The sequence below is a fragment of the Anopheles coustani genome, chromosome 2 (assembly GCF_943734705.1).
Source record: "Anopheles coustani chromosome 2, idAnoCousDA_361_x.2, whole genome shotgun sequence".
In the NCBI taxonomy this organism is placed as follows: Eukaryota; Metazoa; Arthropoda; class Insecta; order Diptera; family Culicidae; genus Anopheles; species Anopheles coustani.
The window spans coordinates 89,881,011-89,899,828 of NC_071289.1; the positions used below are offsets into that span (position 1 = coordinate 89,881,011).

Genomic DNA, 18,818 nt, shown 5'->3' on the forward strand with positions numbered 1-18,818 from the left:
GGAAAATATACTGGTTTGAGAATCATTTAGATGCGTTTTTATTTTTTTGAATCCTGTAATCAGCAGGAAAAAATCAAGCATAGTGGAAAGGGATCAGGTCCGGGATGTGAAGCTGGTTCCTCGCTTTTGTCATACCTATACGACATTTTCCCGCTGATGAATTGGTACGTGAGTGAAATTAAAATTCCCGGAGGGGAATATTTGATAGAATTCGACAGACCAAACCTAGGTTTTTGAGTTTTGCTAGCCAATTTCAATTTGAATCGGATTTTTAACAGTTCTTCGCAAAGAGTTTGACATCATTCGAAACAAAGAAACGCGCTAGGGTTAATATATTAAATTCGGAGCCCTTTTTGGGTGACAATAGAAAATTATCCTTTTTATTGTCTATAGACAAGCCTTATGCTTCATTTTACAGCGTTTTTTGATCCGGTTATGTTGAAAAGCCTTCTTCCTTTTTTTTTCCTCTTACCCTTAAGCCTTTAGTTGTTTCATCGGGTTTCATTCATTTTCCACGGCGAAACGAAACTCCTTTTATTCGCCTCGTAGATTTTATGCGAAAAGCCCCCCACCGCTGCTTGTCTAATCCCACCGGCGTGCGTCCGAAAATTTCGAAGTGGTTCTAATCCGATCATCAAAACTCAACGTGAGCTAAATGTGAGTGAAGCGAAACGCGGTGCTTCGGCGAGCGCCATTGTCTAAAATATGTCCACCGTGAGCAATCTTTTGGGGATTCATAAAAAGCCGGGCCCTCAGCTTTTCGCTTACCAGCTAGCGAATGAGAAAACCCTAAAATTCACGTCCCGAAAGGTAAAAACACACAGTTTTTAAGATCTTTCGGTCTTGAGTCCCTCAACGACACGGAGATTACAATGAAATTAGGATGTTACCAGCTTTCTGTTTCTATGTGTTATTAATTTCTAAAATTCTATGTATATGGTTTCTCCTCAACCGGTACACTGATTTAGGTTTCATCTGCTGGTTCTATGTTTTCACTTACATTATTCTCTTCTCGCCATTCCAAAACTCCATTATGAAAGAAATTGATTATTTCACCTCGGGCGGTTCTTAAACGATGATTCAGAGATATGGTACAATACACATCGACGTTTGTTCAACATTAGGTTCTTGATTCTTCCACAAATTACCATTTTTGAGCCGATAAAAGCCTCGCCTGTGCCTCGTAACCAATATTCTTCCTCCCCTGCCTTTCGCCTTGCCTCTCCTGCGGGCGTCCTGTCCGTAGCCTAATGGAAAAGACATGCTTTTTGGATTCGTGTGGTGTGGTGGTGGTGGTGTCTTGAGCAAACTTTGCAAAGTGCCACCGGCCAAAACACCCGCACACCTGGCACCTGACCCGGCCCAGCACAAAGCCGAGCTGTTTTTGCTCGGAACCATTTCGCACCTTTTGCTTCCGCTGATTGCTATCTAATTATTGCATCTTGCCCGCGCCTTCCGCGTTGGGCAACCTTCGGTCGGAGAAGCTGATGAAAGGTGAAATTTTATTTTCCTCATTAAACTGTCAACACACGCACACAGCGAGCGAAATGTCTACCTCCGGAACGTTCTATTGTTTACTCGTGGGGATGCTTAGAAAAGAGGCAGGGAGTGGCATTTTCTTTGCTACCCAAAATTTACAACACACCTAAAGGGAAAGGAATTCATTCCCTTTCAGCATCTTGAGCACGACTTTGCCTCCTGTGTATGTGGTTGATTTAATGATGGTTTCGAAGGCGGTCGCCATCGTCGACCGTCGAGGAAAACAAAGGCGCTGCCAAACCGATTTCCGAACGCCCGGAAGTGTTTCGCTGTTAAAGGAAGTGGTGGGGTTTTCGGTTCTCGTTTTTTGGGACTTCAAGTTTACCGATACCACCACGATGCCACGGCCCGGGAAAACACGCCCGGCGACAAATTTCCGCTAAACGGAGGTGCCCTTTGCTGCCTACGGTGAAAATTAGTCGAATCTGGTGGAACCATCTGGTTTTTATTCAGCCTCACCCCCGTAACACGTGCGTACGAGAGCCCTTGAGACGGTCTGCCAAATCAGCCTAAAACGGCCGTGTGTCGCTGAAGGAAACTCCGGGTGTAACAAAGGCCGCCACCACCGACGCGTGTGTGTGTTGCCAAATTTTCCACCACCAAATGGATTTCCCCGAAGCCGAATCGACGAAAGGCATGCGGAACTTAGGTAAAAGTGGGATGGGTGGAAATTAATGCGTATGTAATTAGAAAGCATATTTCTTCGGGGACCATTCTCGGGACGACGACGGAGTCGTGAGGTCAAAGGGGGGAAGGTAAACAAGTTTGCAATTTGCAACGATTCTTAATCACAATCACATCTAATTAATGGTTTTCAATTTATAATCCCACAAGGCATCGCACCGACGCTTGTGGTAGTGGTAGGTGGAAAGAGCAAATTCGAAGAAAAGGGAATTCCTTAAACCCGCTTTTCACACCCCCAGCCCTTTGGCCTGTCGATATTTGAAGCTTACGTTAAAGCAAGGTAGTTCGTATCGGGGAGATCATCATTAGAAGGTTCTTTCCTTCCCGCCTAAGGTGTGCCTCAAATGGTCGGCGGAAGGGCGTGAGTGGAAAATTTGGCGTAAAATTTGTTTCTAATTTAATTTCTCTCAGTGTTTGCGCCAACGGCAACGACAGTGTGACATTTGTCAACCGAGGAAGTTTCCCATTTCGCGAAGGAACAGGGATGGGGGGAGGTGGTACTAAAAGTGTTGACGATTGCGACACCTAAGGCCAAAAATGGATGAACTGCCTTCATCCGGGATGTTGCGGGAGGAAAGTGGCACTCCTAATCGTGCTCTAAAAGAGAGACTGATTGTCAGGAAAAGCGCAATTTTGGGAGGTTTGCAAATCCTTGATTTTCCCGGCGAGGGGTGCGAATGGGAAGGGCGGTGCGAAAACATCTGTCCTGCAGGTTTTACCCAGTCTCCCAGCACACGCTTCCTCGAGTAATGTACAACAACCCCCCGAGGGTGGAAAAATGTCTAATTTCTAATCGCAAATAAATATTCAACAAACGGTACAACAAATGTCAGTCGCGCGCGGGTGGACTCGATTGGTGGCGCTTCAAATCCGCACCGAGGGTACGGAACCGTACCCGAAATGCCCTCGGGGAAAAGCTGTCCCCCTCATTCATGCCCGGCCACCCTCTAGGGTACGCGTCTTTCCCGGTTCTCCCGATCGCGATTGAAGTTCAGTTCAGAGGCCGGAAAACTCGGTGGGAAGTTGGCACGAAAGAACACGATTTTAATTAGTGTCAGCATTTGTAAAAAGTTTTAATAAAGTATTCGTTCGGTTGCTTTTCGCGAAGGAGGCTGCTTGCGCACGGAAAAACAGTGTGGTTTTGGCCTGTTTAGCAGAGAGGGAGGGGTGCGTTGCGTCGTGAGTTCCTACCCTAACGAGGCGCTTGATAGCACATTTTTCACCGGAGGGAAAGTGTTTGGGTGAACACGCCCGACCGACCTCCTCATCCCATCCTCTCGTGCGAACAGCTTAGCCAAATCAGGATTTTACAGGACGCCCCTTGGCAAAGAACAAATGGCGTGAATCCCAGTGAAAGTATTTTTATTTTGGAATTATCGAATTGTTGTTTTCATTTGCCTCGGCCCGCTGGGTTTGAGGAGAGAAAACTCGGGACGGTGGGAGGGAGGGTGTTGTACGATTTTAATTAAATCTCTACTTTTCGAACGCTCGCAGGATAATGGTTTGTTGGACGTGGTTAGAATTAAGGCTGCCACAAGGGCTTCGATTAGAATAGAGGGGAGAGCCTTTGTTCGGATAAATACAGTGGATAAATCAATGACCGAACGGCTTTGGCCATCTTGTACCAAGTAATGCGATTTACCCTCCTCAATTCTAATTTCGGTTTTGTTTGTTTGCCAATATCCTTAGCCAACATTGAAAAGGAACTTTCGTGAGGTTAATTCATGTGTTAAATAGCACACTTTCGAGTTCGCTTGTGCAAGTCAGATTGATTGTTTTGAGATACGATTAATCTTATAAGAAAGCACCTTTGAATGCTATGTAAACGCAAATGACATTGCCTTATTAATATGCTCTTGTCACTCCGGGAATGCCTCGTCTAGGTTAATTCGTGTGAAATCAATCTCCTCTGATTGATAAAAGGTGATAATCAGATATTGAGACCCAGCCTCAGCAAAAGGCTGAAAATCGTTGGGAAAACCAAACTATTTAATAACGATAACGAACCCCGATTTGTCACCTCCCCCCTGCTCCCCCCTTCGTGCCACGTTCCTCCCATTCAAACACCACCCACCTGTTCATTATCGCAGACTCCGGACTGCGTGTTGTTCGTCGCCACCGAAAGTTATCGGCGTGGAACAAATTAACGGTGAGAGACCCTTTTGTCCATAATGTTCAAGATTCGTAACCCAAGCATAACGCCAGGGGAAGCATCGTCGGGTTTCATGTTAGGCAGGGACGCACGAACACACGCAGTACGAACACCACTAAGAGATGAAAAAGCCCTGGCCTGGCCCCCTCTGTACATCCATCCTCGGACGTGTTTGATATGCCGCGTTTCACCTCGGAACGTCGCGCGGTCCTTCGCCGAGGGTTCGATTTTGCGATTGGCATTTTCCTTAAAATACCATTTTCATTCCGAAAATTTGTCCCGGACCAACCCTTTTTTGGGGGTAGGGTAAAGAATTTTACCTTTACCCCGCGTTGGACAAAAATGTGTGCTCGCCCGAGCATGTTCGGGCATTAACGAGCCAACGTCCGGAGGAAAAAGGGGAAAAACTTCCCTTTACGTAGGTGGTGATGATCATGATGATGATGATGATGGTGATGGTGATGGTACTTGAGTGTACGCTAGAGTGAGTTTTAAAATTTAATTAGGTTCTTTGATTTATTGTAAATTACCTGTCAATTATGCACAGGACGACGTTGTGGAGATATTGGGGTGTGCCTTACGTGTTAGTAGAGAACTAAAAAACTGTCACAACTACTAGCCAATTTGATTTCGGTAATCTAGGATTTTAAATTTTTAAAGAATGGATTTAAGATTACAAATTAATTTAATAATTTAACCAAATCAATCGACAGACAAGTTCATAATGATTTCGAATAAATTCCTTTCCATAGTTTCCTTTGATTTGATAGTAAATCATCGATTCATGTTAATTGCCCCGCTTCAAAGCGTCGGCTTACTGGACGTATGCAATCCGATTCAATCATTAAGCGGATAATGCGGGCCCGCACAAACATCGGTGGCTGCTTTCTATATAGTTCCTTCTTGTTTGTCTGCCTTCGGCAAATAAGTACGCACCGTCTTCAAGATGTCGTTAATTAGCGATGGTAAACTTGTTTAATCTTCCATCATCACTGTGAGATTATCCCGCCGCAAGCTTAGATTATGAGGGCTCCGCTAATCACCTTTGATCATCTTCATTCCAGCAAATCATCCGTGTTTAGTGTTTTAATGTTTAATCGTTTTTCTTGCACTCTTTTCTTTCAGCGTGACACTATCGTCCTGGACCCGACCAGCTCCGATATCCGCAACTGTGTGTCAAAGGGCAAGAGTGAGGTAAGTGCTTCAATATTTATACGTGCTTTAAATCACTGTGAAGTGATGGTGTTGGTGTTCGTTTGGATACAAATCGTACGGGTTTTACAAGGAGTTAATCAATGTCATTCTACCTGATGAGTATAATTTTAAATAATATCTCCTCCATACCCCATAATGTTGGCAGTTGCTTAGAAGAATGAATGAATGAACGCAGTTGAAGTTCTTCCTTATTGCATATCAATGTTAGGCAAGGGATTTTTTTTAACTGACGACCTCCTCAAAGTAGGCAAACGCAGGAGATAAACTTTGCCTATAGCCTCTTTGTTGCATTGTCTGTCCTGTGTTTGGTCGGTATCGTCTGTCTCTCAACAACTACGAGCTGCCGGGAGTTTCCGACAATCTCATCCCACCTTTAACAGGACCCTGCCACCACCAAGCTGGTGACTTTTGTACCCGATGGCAGCATCTTCGCACTTTAAATCAGTGCAGCAGAGCAAATAAATTGCAATCTGTCGACCATTTATCTTCCTGCCGCTGGAATCGGCTGGAACATTGCCGTGTGGCGGTCGATGGAAAACGGGGTAGTAACGGGGGAGGGGGTGAAGCAGATGGTAAAGTTTGTCTGAAAAGTGGTCGCACTGGAACACAATCATGGTGTCTCGTGCTAGCAATGCCCGCCACCCGGGGTAGGATGAGTTTACTGGGAAACTTTTCTTTCTTTTCCGTATATTGGGACCTCTGGCCTCTGAAGCCATGGGTTGAACACTTCCTGTCCATCGGGTTGGTAGCGTTTCGGTGCGGGAGGGGATCTGAGTGACACGATGGTTAGGAAAAGTCAGGATCCTACCTGTCTAGGCGGAAAAAAGGTACCGGTGAAGTAATTCTTCGAAACACGCGTCGAGGAAAGGAATAAACGAATGCAGAAACAGTCCACCTTTAGGCATGCCATCAATTGTCCTCCTTAATGGATGCTTTAGCCAGTTGTATTCAACAATCGAAACGAGAGGAAAAAAACGAGACAGTACATTGATGCAGTAATCATATAAATTCTTAGCAAAACTTTCTCTTCTCCGAGCTCATGGCCAACTTCTTTAAGAAATCCTCAAGCAGATGGAGAGCGAAATTTACTTTAAGAAAAGTTATCCAGAATGTTGGGTGTTGTTTGCTCTTTCATACATAACGGAGTGCTTGGAGATTCGTATGAAATATTCTAGCGGAGTTCTCTCTTACCAAAGGGAAAGTTGGTGCCAAAAGAGCGTAAGTCCAAAGGTAAATGTTATGCCACGGTGCTTCGTCAGAATCAAACCTCCTCACTCTTGGACTTGAGGTGAGGCGTACTTGGACGATAACGTATACGAAAGGGAATGGATTATGGAATAAAGAACCTCCCCCACCTTCATGCCCACACGCATCGACGGACGCGCCGGAAGGAATCCTTTGCCGGGATGCGTTGTATCGATGCGCATCTCCGGAAGTGAAATATTCAAGCGCACGGAAAGGTAGTCAAATGGCAGCTTGTCGAGGTAATATCTCGGGCACACACACACATCCTTTGCCACACCATACCCCAACCCTGACAAGAAGACGCCCTCGCGTCCACGGACAGATATGTTTGGGTTTGGGGAGATAGAAAGTTAAAATATTTACTCAATTGTCTCATGGAATTTATGGTACGATCCGTGCTAATTTATGGGCCTATCCGCAAATACCACATTTCTCACAAGACATCGCGCGCGTACGTGTGGCGTTGGTCTGGTCCGTTCCGTTTGGTTGCGAATTAGCAAGTAAACGACGTACGCAACACTCGAAATCACGGCGACCATGATGGCATGATACGGTGTCAAATGGTGCCGGTGTGTGGCAGGGAAATTGCGTTGGAAAATCCTACCTTCATCTCTCACCTCGTCCGATTTTCAGTTCGCAAATAGTTGACGCTGTGTTTGGTTGTTTGTACGTCGTTTCACGAAGCTCGCTGCGGTTTCATGCCGCTCGAAATAATGGATAGACACGCACAGTAACCCCCGAGGGCGATGCGGACAACGGTGTGAATTGATTTTTAGTCTTCTTAGAAACCTTCCACATCAAGTGAATGTTGTCCAGTTTCTGCAAAGTCTTCAAGTTCTGGGGCAAACATTAATTGGATCATGTTTGAAAGAAGACTTCCCTTGCCGAAACGTTGTATTTAAATCAAGATGAAGTTGGCTATCCAAAATGGATGAGTTTACCTTCGCTTTTCCTAGCTTCACTTGCATTTCCGGTATGAGTCACGCTATAAAACCCCTTGCACAAACCATGCAAACACGTTCGATCCGAGTTCAGCCCCAGCCTCCGATTGCTCAGCCATGCGTAACGTATGGATTTCTTTAGATATCTTGATGCCGGGGGTTTCTGGCTCAGCTCTGGACCAAGCTCTATCTCCTGTTAGTCATCTTTATGTGATAGACAACAATACCAGGGAATGGATGGAAGCGCCCTCGTGAGCACCATTTCCGGTTTCGCTTCGATTGTGTCGTTCGGAAGTTTATTGACGCACTCTGGGAAGAGCAGAATGGAGACTCCGGTCGTCCGGAGAAAGATACAAAAAAAAAAAAACAAACGTACCAAAGGACAGCATTTCCACTTGGTCAGCATTCTTCCTTGTGAGCGTTTGCTATTATTTTTCGTCCATGTCGTTTCCCTTTTGCAGGGAGACAGGGGAGTGGACTGATTTTCATACAAATTTGAATCGGAAATGGTTCCGTTGGCGAACATTCGTCGTTGTCGTCGTCGAGTCGAGTCAAAAAGTTGAGAACCTACTCCTTCTTCTGGATAAAGCCAGCCAGCAGTGTGTCGCCATGAAGTCAGTCAATCCCGGGTTGACGTTATCGGTTTTCGTTGTCCATTTCCGGGGCGGCTTAAGCTGGACAACAGTGGGCTGATGAATGATGCTGTTGTACGGGTGTTCACGGAACTGCTAACCGGCCAATGCAGGACTATTGCCCTTCCCCCCGCATCATTTCGTCGTGTGTTTAAGCTGCTCGTTAAATCGTATGTAAATGAATGCAGAATAGAGGGGAAGGGCACCAGTTTGTTGACATGGTCAGAATGGACTGGATTCGAATGGCTTTTAACTTTTAGTTTCCATCAGCGTCTTTGCCCCCGGACGAGGTTGACGGTCGGATTTGACCGACGCTTGCAATTTTACAGCCGGACACAAAGCGTGCTTTTGTGCGCCCCCCGAGCTCTAGTGTAGGGACCAGAAAATGGATAACCAAAACTCACTCTACCTAAAGGCACCCGGCAAAAGGAAATAAAGATATAGCTGTCCAAAAGTTTGCTCATGAAAATCATTTACAAGCGTGCGGTGAGCGTGTGGCAATCGTTGGACGGAAAAGCCATTGGGTTTGCTTGTATGTACCAGCAAATCGAAGCCGACGTTAACGTTTCGCAACTTCCTTCACTCTCGTCGTCCCTCCCTGTCAACGCTACCGATGCTCATTGTGAACCGCAATTCGTTTCCTTCGGTGCAAACGGCGTTTTCCCCGCTGCGGAGGAGCTGCATTAAGCGTGGTTTTTTATCGGGCGTAGTGATTTTTTCTTTTTTCCGCTAATATCGACGCTACGTTTGACACGGGGGAAGCTACCCTCACAAATGGCGGTATGAAAACTTAATACATAAATCGTACCCCACCAAATGAACGGTGACGCTCGACGGCGCAGGAGAGTTGGGGGAATCACGGCCAAAGTGCCCCGAGGATAACAGCGACAAGGCGTGGGCGAAGAGTCGATGGTTGGTGAGTGCTTGTAGGGTGGAAAAAAAATGGTAACAAATTTATGAACTACTAAATTGAAAATTATTTCCCGATAAGCAGCTCAACGCACCATCACGCTTCGTGTCGGTATCGGTGGGGAGGAGGGGGGAGGGAGGGGACTGGAAAGCTATCGGGCAAAAGTTAATCATGCCGGACATAAATTATCTACGCGTTCTAGCACTCACGACTTCGAATTTCTTGGCGAAGGTTCGAGTGCTTTTTTATGGGCAAGAAGCACTGGCAAAGGAAACAAAATGCTACTTTTTCAACTTCGTGCTCAAGAAGTGTTTTGTGCGAATTTAAGATATAATATTACGGGGGAAAATATTAAAGAATAAATGAATGAATAAATTTCCTCGCCTCGTTTTATTGTCTTAAAGACGAACAGCAAACAAATTGGATTCGGCGAAAAGACCTACAGATATTTCAATTAATATGACATGTAGCGAACAAATGATGACACTAAAGCTCCGCTATCTTGCCTATTGTACCCATCGTCACCTCGCCGAAGTACCAAAATCTCCGGTATATCCTCCACTGTGTCGTAAATAATTCACGCAACAAGATAAGAAAGTCCCTGTGTGTAGTAGACGTAGGACGACTCAGCAGGACGACTCCAACGTCCCAATGGACGTCGTGTAGGACATGGTGAATGGCCCCAAACAACGTCACCGAACATCTTTACGGACCGGATTCCTCCGATGGTCGTCAAAACATAATCCACGTACTACATGGCCGTTATGATCTAGCTTTGGGGGATAGGGAGGAACTGCTTCGCCTTTCGTGCCATTCTAAGCGTCACGCTGAGCGCGTATTAGCCATCGTTGTGGTCAAGGATGTTACTTCACTAACCACAACCGTCGGAGAGTGCGACATTTGAAGGTGGAGAAGAAAACTCTATAGCAAAACATCAACTGAAGCAACACGACGGAGTGCGCTACCCTTTCGAGTCGGTGTCTCATTAAAATTCATTGACGTTAATAACCACCACCGGATGTGTGTGGGTGTGTGTGTGTGTGTTAGGATCGTCCTCCTTGTAGGCTGAAGAGCAAGAACTATCTCTTCCGGACCACGAGGAGTTCGTAGATAGGATAGTATTTGCAGCTTTCCGTTAGCAGACCCTTATTTGCTTCATTTTCAATTGCTCGGTCACCTTTCGCTTTATCACACTGTTGAAACCTTCCCCACGCGATGCCACTGGTCTTGCCTCATGGAAAATCCTTCCGCAAACGCTCGGTTGCATGAATTGATTACAACTTTGACACATTGAAGCAACACTCGCCTCGGGGCTGTTAACGCCACTAGCTCTGGACGATTGCACTGCAACCCGAGTGGGTACGATATGTTCTTGATTTTAATTTTTAAACGACCAACTGTATGCTAACTTTCTGTGCCATTTAGATGGAATGGCGGTCAGCTGTGCTTGTTGAAAGTGGAAAGTTAAGGAAAGTGCTCGTTGAACGTATTTTCCCCGCCTTCGATCTGCTCCGATAAACCGAACGCGATGAAGTGAATTTATTTTGATTGAACAGTTTAATTTGAAACTCACTCGACCGCTTCTCTAACGTTCTCCATTGTTTTCGAACTGTCCGAGCTAAGCCGTGTACGTTCCAGGGACATAAATTATTCCAACCCTGTGCTGCCTCCTCGCACCCAGATTGGATCGATTGGGACCAATTATCGCCAGTGAAAGGCCAGTGAGCTACAGTAATCTTTTTTGCCATCCCTTCCGACCACGGAATGTTTGTGAACCTTACCACAAACCGGACGTTTTGCAACCGTTCTATTAAACAACTGTTTGCCACAACGGTACGAAATAAGGGTCTTAACAACCTCAAACGGTGTGGTCTTTTAACGTACGAAAAAGTGCTGAATAGAAGTTTGGAACCTTTTAGCACATAGTTTCGTGCCCGATCGGATACCTTTCTGGAAAACTTTCTCCAGTTTTGCCTACGTCATGTTGATTTCTTTTTTTTTTTGTTATTTACTACTTTTGTTCAAGGATCGACAGCGTTCATTATAAATCCTCCTGTGGACAGTAAAACCCGAGTTTTCAATATTGCTAAAAAAAAAACTTCGGTGAAAGCCAACTTCGAATCTGGATTGTTCCTAATTCTAGTGGTGTAAAACTTTTCTATTGTGTATCCTTTGCGTAGTAAGGTAACTCTTTTTACTCGTTCAGTGATCGTTCACTCTCGTTAACGACTCGTTCCAAAAATCGTTCATTCATCTAAAATCAAGATACTTTTTCCAAGTGTAATAAACAGCTCCCGTTTTTCAGTGCTGCTTAAATCTTTTTTTCGTTTCGTTTCTAGTGTGCAAACTTTTGTGTACCTAGTTTTCCTTGATTCTAATGAAGCCCAATTGTTTTAGTGCAAGTGAAAAAGTTGCTCAATGCGAAAGATACATAAAGTTGCCATTATTTTTACCCCTCTCCGATGACCTCTTCTATCTCAATGTCGGTGTGCTTCACGGTGCGTTTGCGTGTCCAAGTGGTTGGTCGGTGTTTGTGTTTGCCCGATGCCTTTTTGTCCGTTGCGCTCGGCATGGAAGGGCCATGCATGTGTGTGTGTGCGTGTGTGTGTGTGGTATGCAAATTTGCAAAATATTTTAATTATTCCACTCCGATAGTAAACCGAGTGAGCAGAGCGAAAAGAAAAGAGACGCTATGTTTTTCGGGCATGGACAGTGGTGCACATAGACACACAGCGATGCGCATTTGTGCACGGAAGCATAAATAAATCCGGATGTAGGTCAATGGAGCTCGCAACCCCGGGCCCACCGGGTGGTGCACAGGACGACGTACAACGTAGTATAATTGGCAAGGACGCTGTTGTGGTGCTCAAAATATTTTAAAATTTGGACCAACGCGAAATGCAGATACGCCGGGAGTGGACAAAAAACGAAATATTCAAAAAACATTCACGACTCCATGAATAGTAGTACACCTGATAGAAATGTAAATGGCTCTAGCAGGAATTGGTAAATGATGGAAAAATTACGCAAAAACCCCCAGTTACATCGTGCGGTGCGTGTATTTTTCCAACCGAGACCAATCTTGTCATGTAAACAACAGTAACATATCTGCTAGGATAATAGGTTTGTAAGTAACAATGTGTACACGACATGAGTGAAATATTGTTAGTTTATTCATGACCGCTCACGATTCTCGGGAAACTCGCCTCGAGGTTACCAAGCAGAAAAATTGTAAAAAAATCAGGTTAGGAATATGCATGACATGCTTTGAACCTATTATCATAGCTTTGTTCTCATCTGGTTCTATTGGTTTTTGTTTTAAGAGCGAATAATTTGATCCAGTGTGTATGGATATATTTTATTGTTGATTGAATTTTTCTATAAATAAAAATATTTGTGAAACACGTATCCACCTTTCACACATTGTGATGTAAATCATTCAAATAAAATCTCCATGGTACCACACACCAAGGTTTCGTAAGACAATATTATTTCTGTTGATTTATGTTGCAAATGCAATTACACTTTAAATACAATCAAACAAATTGATTTCGATCAATATTTACTTGAAAGTCTGCCCGCTGCAAGCCCAATGGCAATCGTACAGCGATGGTATCTTGCTTCATACACGAGTCTAATGGTTTAGTTTGCAAATCAGCATTCATAATTGAGACGCACACCGCCACAAGATTGTCCCAGTAGGCTCTGGGAGGCAAACACTCCTGGGGCGGCAACAGCATGAAACAATACCGTAGGCCATCCCGGAGTGCCGCTGGTGATTGAAATTTATGTGTGATTGCTAGACAAATGCGCGTTTGCTTGCAGAACGTGATCATTTATGGGCTTTTCTACCTCTCCGTTGCGGCATCTTTACGCCCTCCCTCAACCTAGAGGCTCAGTTTTTGTTCTTAAGGCCGACAGCATCGGGGTTTCTTGAGTAAAGAAATCATACCAATCACCACGCGTGCCTTCGACGGCTCCGAGCCATATGCTGACGATGGTGGATCGTGCGCTTCCCTGTTGATTCGTAATCGTACTGTTAACTCCAGTTTTGCTTGCGCACGGCTGTAACGCAGATTTTGTGTGGTTTTCCTTTATACATCGGGCCGCTTCAAAACGGATACGTTCGTTATGGATAAAAGCTGAACCGAAACACGTAGGCTTTCGAGGTAGTAGGACATGTTGGTAGCCCAGCCGGTAGAGCTTATTCTTCGCATCGAAAATGCTCATCAAGTGCGAAAAATTCAAATTTTGCCTCCGTATAACACGTATAAAAATCAATTTACTTGCATGACTAGGGGAAAACCCCGTCGCTGGAATGCGTCCGTAAACGATTCTCGCTTAAAAAACACCGGCCTCGTATTGTGTGCCGAAATGCTGTGTTCCCTCAAGCCTTCGCCAATGCCCCCCCGTTACGGCTAGAGGTTCTTTCTTTCTAATCATTACAGAAGCGCTCCACTACATCGCTCTGCATGTAGAAAATTTCCCATGAATCGGGGCTACGTGCACGCTAGTTCCCCCTAGGCCTAGGACCTCGTTCGAGTGAAAATATGCACGCACGGACGCACTGGCACGCGTGTCCAAACGAAGGAAATACACCGATCTGGGGGGGAATTCCGAAAGAAAAATACAGCGTGCGTGTCTACATCTTCGAAAATTGGCGCAGGCGGAAATTGGTTTAGTTTTCAGGACACGCACTCTTCAGTCGGTTGTGTGTGTGTGCTGTGGAAGCCTAAACTGGAAGCCTAAGCTTCTTGTTTCCACAGTCATCGGCATCGCCGTTGAACAACAAACACTTCAACCGCTCTTCGTCGCGGTCGCATGTTTGATGGAATGTGTGTGAGAAAAATTGAAGAATCATTTTGAGCATGAGGTTCTTTTTTTCTTTTGCTTTTTCGTTATCATGCTCCGTCAAACGAGATTAGCGAAGCGAAGTTGAACAAAATGGGGTTCGGGATGGGCATTTTCTTTACCTTGTCTACCGTACTTTACGGTCCATCCGAGAAGCTTTTGCCACTTCCCGAACAATAGGGAAAAAGTGATCAACTGCCCACCGCTTTTTGTTGAGCTTCTCATCGGTGTTGTACACTCTACATGGGAAAAGTTTTGTCAAAGTGCAGAAAAGAAGCTGAGTCATCTACAAATTGCTCACAACGGATATTGTTTTCTGCAATCGTGTATTATTTCCGAGAGAATGTGTTTAGAGAGATAGATGAGTTTGTTTACCAACCGTAGAAGAAGAAAAAACAATATTATCTACGGTTCGTATGTACGTAAAACTCCTGACATTATGGATAAAACTTTGCCCTCCCACATTCGTTGCTTTGAGATCCTCGATGATCATGTATTGTTTAACCTATATTTCTTTACAGTGATGACTTAAGAAGAAAAACGTTAAAAGAAAAACCATGATTGCTGAACATTAGAGATCAATTACAATGGTACAGCAATTTTGATACAATACTTTTTGGCAATGCGGTACTTGAGTTAGTTATAATATCCCATAGTTGAATAGATCATCGTCAAAATCAAAGATAGAAGAGTAAAAACTTGTAATACTAGATAAATGATTAACTTTAACATACAAGGTGATCTATAATTGCTACACCGTTAAATTACGCTTTTTCGAGAGTGTTTATGAAGACACACGCACAAGGATTCCACAGGTTAGAAGGTTGCAATGAAGAAGAGCTTATAAAGTAATTTCAAGCAAACGGTTAAGATCTGTCGAGGCAGAGCTCTTCATTTTCCTAGGGTTGTAACGTGCATCGACTCGGTTTGCCCCTAAGCCATCAATTTGCGCTGTGATAAATTACATTTTCTCATCGACTTTGTAGGCAGCGAGAATTGGCTGCGGGAAAGTGCGCCATTGGAATGGATTCTACCACACGCACCCACACATGCCCGTTCGAGAAGTATGCTTTCCTTTGGATTTGCTTGGGGTTGATGCAGCTAGCAAAAGCAACCACCATCACAAGAAAGTACAATCGCGGAAAGGAGGAGATTTCAGGAAACCGTGGAGGTTATGTTGTTTATCCTGTTTCTGAGCTTCTTGCATGTGTCTGTGCGTTGGAGTGCTAGAGCCGTAGGCATTTATGTTCTCAAGAGTGTGTTTCCCCTTTTTTCTCGTAAATACTTTCAACCCAGAAGATCATTGGCTACACCGTGTTAGACAAAGAAGATTCCTGTGTAGAGACTGTCCTTTTTTACTCCCACTCTAAAGGGAATACACCCCCCATATGGTGGAAATCTGTTTGAACTGTGAACCTCACCTAGCATACAGTCATCAATAAAGAGCACACGCGTAGGCACGGCAGCGGAAAGAATCCTTCAAAAATGATACCAAAAGACAATTACAATTATTTCTCGAGAGTATTGGATTAAGAAGTCGAATTCTTGCCTTATCAAGAGGCCTTAATTTTTGACGACTTTTGACAGCATATTGATGCCTCAAACGGCTTCAAACAGGACTTGAGGCTAAGATGAAAAATGATGCGAAATGAGAAATGATCCCAGCGTCGTTCATATGCTTCACTCCCCGTAAACTGGTAATAAAGCCCGAAAATTGGCCTATGAGCCATGAGAGGTAGTCTGCCCCAGGCGAAGCCACTGCCAATTTTGTGGCAACCATCCAGTTCCTCAGCACCTCACACACGGCGGTATAGTCTTGTGTTGAGAGGAATTCTTTCCAAACTTTTCCCTCGAAGCGGAAACTTGGAATGGAAGCAGATTAGCTAACTGCCTGTGACGAAGGAAGTTAATTATGAAATTTTTCAATTTCTTTCCGAGAAGTGGTTTTCCCACGCCCCACCGCATCGTGTACATCGGAACAAATATTTTCCGAAACCGAAAAGATGAAAGATTAGCGCGGCGAGCACGAGATCTACCTTCAGGCAGCCTACCATCCTTCATCAACAGGGAACCTCCTGTTAAGCAGGGAGGACGGTCAAAGCAAATATGCCTTATATGTTTTCCGCGGGCTAACGGTGCGTACACGCTCTGGCTCATAAATGGTTTCGGTGTTCTCGGGAGAACCCACTGCGCGAGGAATCCATACGCATGGCGCACTGGAAAAGTTTTATAATATTAATTGGCTTTTCTCTTAACGCGGATAGGAACTAATTTGCGCCACAAGAAAACCAATTCGAAAGAGATTGTTTTTCAGTTCATTCGAGGTAATTTTAAGAAAATTTTAGACAAGCTTCATATTGTGTCTGACCGCAAAGTATGTTCATTTATATCTTCAAAGCTGCCCGAAAGCTATTCTATGGCTTCTGAGTCCTAATTTTCGTATATTTTCCGTAGATTCTTTATACCTTTTTTAATGTTTCACCTATCATTCTTTTTAAACAGTATACTTACGAAACCGTTCAATAAAGATCAACAACCGATGAATGGCCATGTAACGACGGACAGGTGCAGTGCCCAATCGATTTAACCGCGTCGCGCGTTGCATCAATAATATGCTTTGTCGAAAAGGTCCTTGCTAAATCTTTGCATAATCTGGTAGCTAAGATGGAACGTGCAGATTTCCCGCGCTGGGTTGGGAATTCGTAACGAAAAGGTCCTATAAAAAGGCTATAAACTACAAGCACAACAACAAAGGCAGACAAAGAAGGATAGCGAAGAAAATTGTTGGCTTCATGGAAAGGTCACCAACTCATAGCTGAACCTTGGACCGATCAAACTTCTCCCTCGACCATGCGACCTTCGAACGACTGACGTGCGTCTGGAGACGCTTCACCATTGTCGTCTTCTATCCATCTTCTCGACCATCACCGATAGCACGACTTCGATGGATTTGTCCTTGGCGTATCCTTTCATTGTTTCATCATTCCCGAGAAGCTCCTGCAAGGTGGAGTGTTTTGTGCTCTCTCAGGTCGTTTCGTTGCGAATCGGTTTGGGAACAACATATGACTCGTGCACTCTACATGTGGCGGATTTTCTGGGCCCCCTGAAGGATTCTGTCACATACAAACACATTTTAGTTTTCTTCGCCATCTTCGGGATGAGTTGGAAACGCTCATCGGTCTATTGGTCTTTTTTTTTTAGTTTGAAGCTTAGGACCACCTCCACTTTTGGACAGCAAATTTGAAGCATTCATTCATTCGAACATGTGGTGGATTGTTCCCGTTGAGAAGAAGACAGACGCCATGCGGCGTTTTTCGTAGCTCTTCTTGTAGTTTCTTGAATAGCGAGAAATGGGAATAAATCCCTTTGGAAAATCCGTAGCCGAAATTTGTTTGCATATCGTGCCTTACTACTGGCGACACTGTTTAAGCTTTCCAATCTTTGTAACGAGTTTTGAGTATTTTTCCCCAGTGTTCTGCTGCCTCTGCCTTGAGGTTCTGACTCGCATGAAATAGATATTCCATTATTACGTTCCTCTTTGCAACGTCTTAAACATGGTCTAGCAAGCTTGTCATCGTTTTATTTCATTTAAAACGTGTGTTCTTGTTCTTATAGAGCCTTATCTGCACGTTGAAACGATACGTCGAACGTACGTCTGGGTTGACATGTCTTCGGATGGACTATCGAATTGATCTCCATGGTAAACTGAGTGCTGACGGCAATCATCAAATCTGACAACGCTCCCCTTTCTCGAGGGATTGTAGCGAAATCAATCCTTTGCACAAGCTGAATCGCAGAACGAATTGTTCGTCAATCTATCCGAAGAATGAACCTCTCGAGGTTTAATGTAACTATCGTTGACATTCAATGAAATTTTCGAAGAAATTGGTTCACGTACTTGATGAATATTCGCTCATGGACCGAAAACGAGAACCTTAAAGTGAACCAAAAATATGTTCAATCAACATCAAACTCAAGCTAGTTGAGATTACGAAAATAGTAGTTTGGGGTAACAATTGATGAAGTCTAATGAGAATTTTCCGTTTTCGGCACGTACTTTAAAATAAATTACCACTCAGCAATGGAAGAGCGAGTATAGGCATAACCCTCAGTTAGTCTTTTAAAAACACATTTAGGCCTTGCGTCGTAGCTTGACATGCCTTTGGCGGCGTCCTCCTGCGATGCAGTTTTTTTTATTCTTCTCCTCTATCCCACAATTTACATTTTTTATTAGCTTTCCACTGTTGATATTCCGTCCCGGAAAGACATTCACCTCCCGAACGAAGGAACCTAGTGAAAGGGAACAAGCTTAAAATGTTTCCCGCCTTTGCAACAATTCCCCCCATCTGGACTGTGTTGTGTATTGGCGAGAAGTCGATTCGATTTTCTTTTACATTAGCATTATGATGTGCTAATGCACCCTTCGCGTGTTTAATTAAGTGTACAAAAAATGGAAAATTACGCCAATTTTCCCGATAAGGGGGAAGAGGAAAAAAATGCAATGGATGGAAGTCGCGGCTCCCTAATAGGAGTTGAAAAATCGATAGAAACGGTTGGGGGTCGATAACATTTGTTTAAATATGATGGAAAACTCGGCTGGGGCGAATTCAACGTAGTTGCTCGTAGTTACACTCCAAGGATTTCGTTGC

General features: G+C 44.3%; 1 protein-coding gene across 1 annotated transcript in view; it reads left to right on the top strand.

The window, feature by feature from the left end:
- Nucleotides 1-18,818, top strand: part of LOC131261838 (semaphorin-2A-like) — a 171,649-nt gene that overhangs the window by 112,232 nt on the left and 40,599 nt on the right. Inside the window, exon 4 of the mRNA XM_058263679.1 lies at nucleotides 5,501-5,569. Coding sequence (XP_058119662.1) covers nucleotides 5,501-5,569 — 69 coding nt within the window. The remainder of the gene's footprint in view (nucleotides 1-5,500; nucleotides 5,570-18,818) is intronic.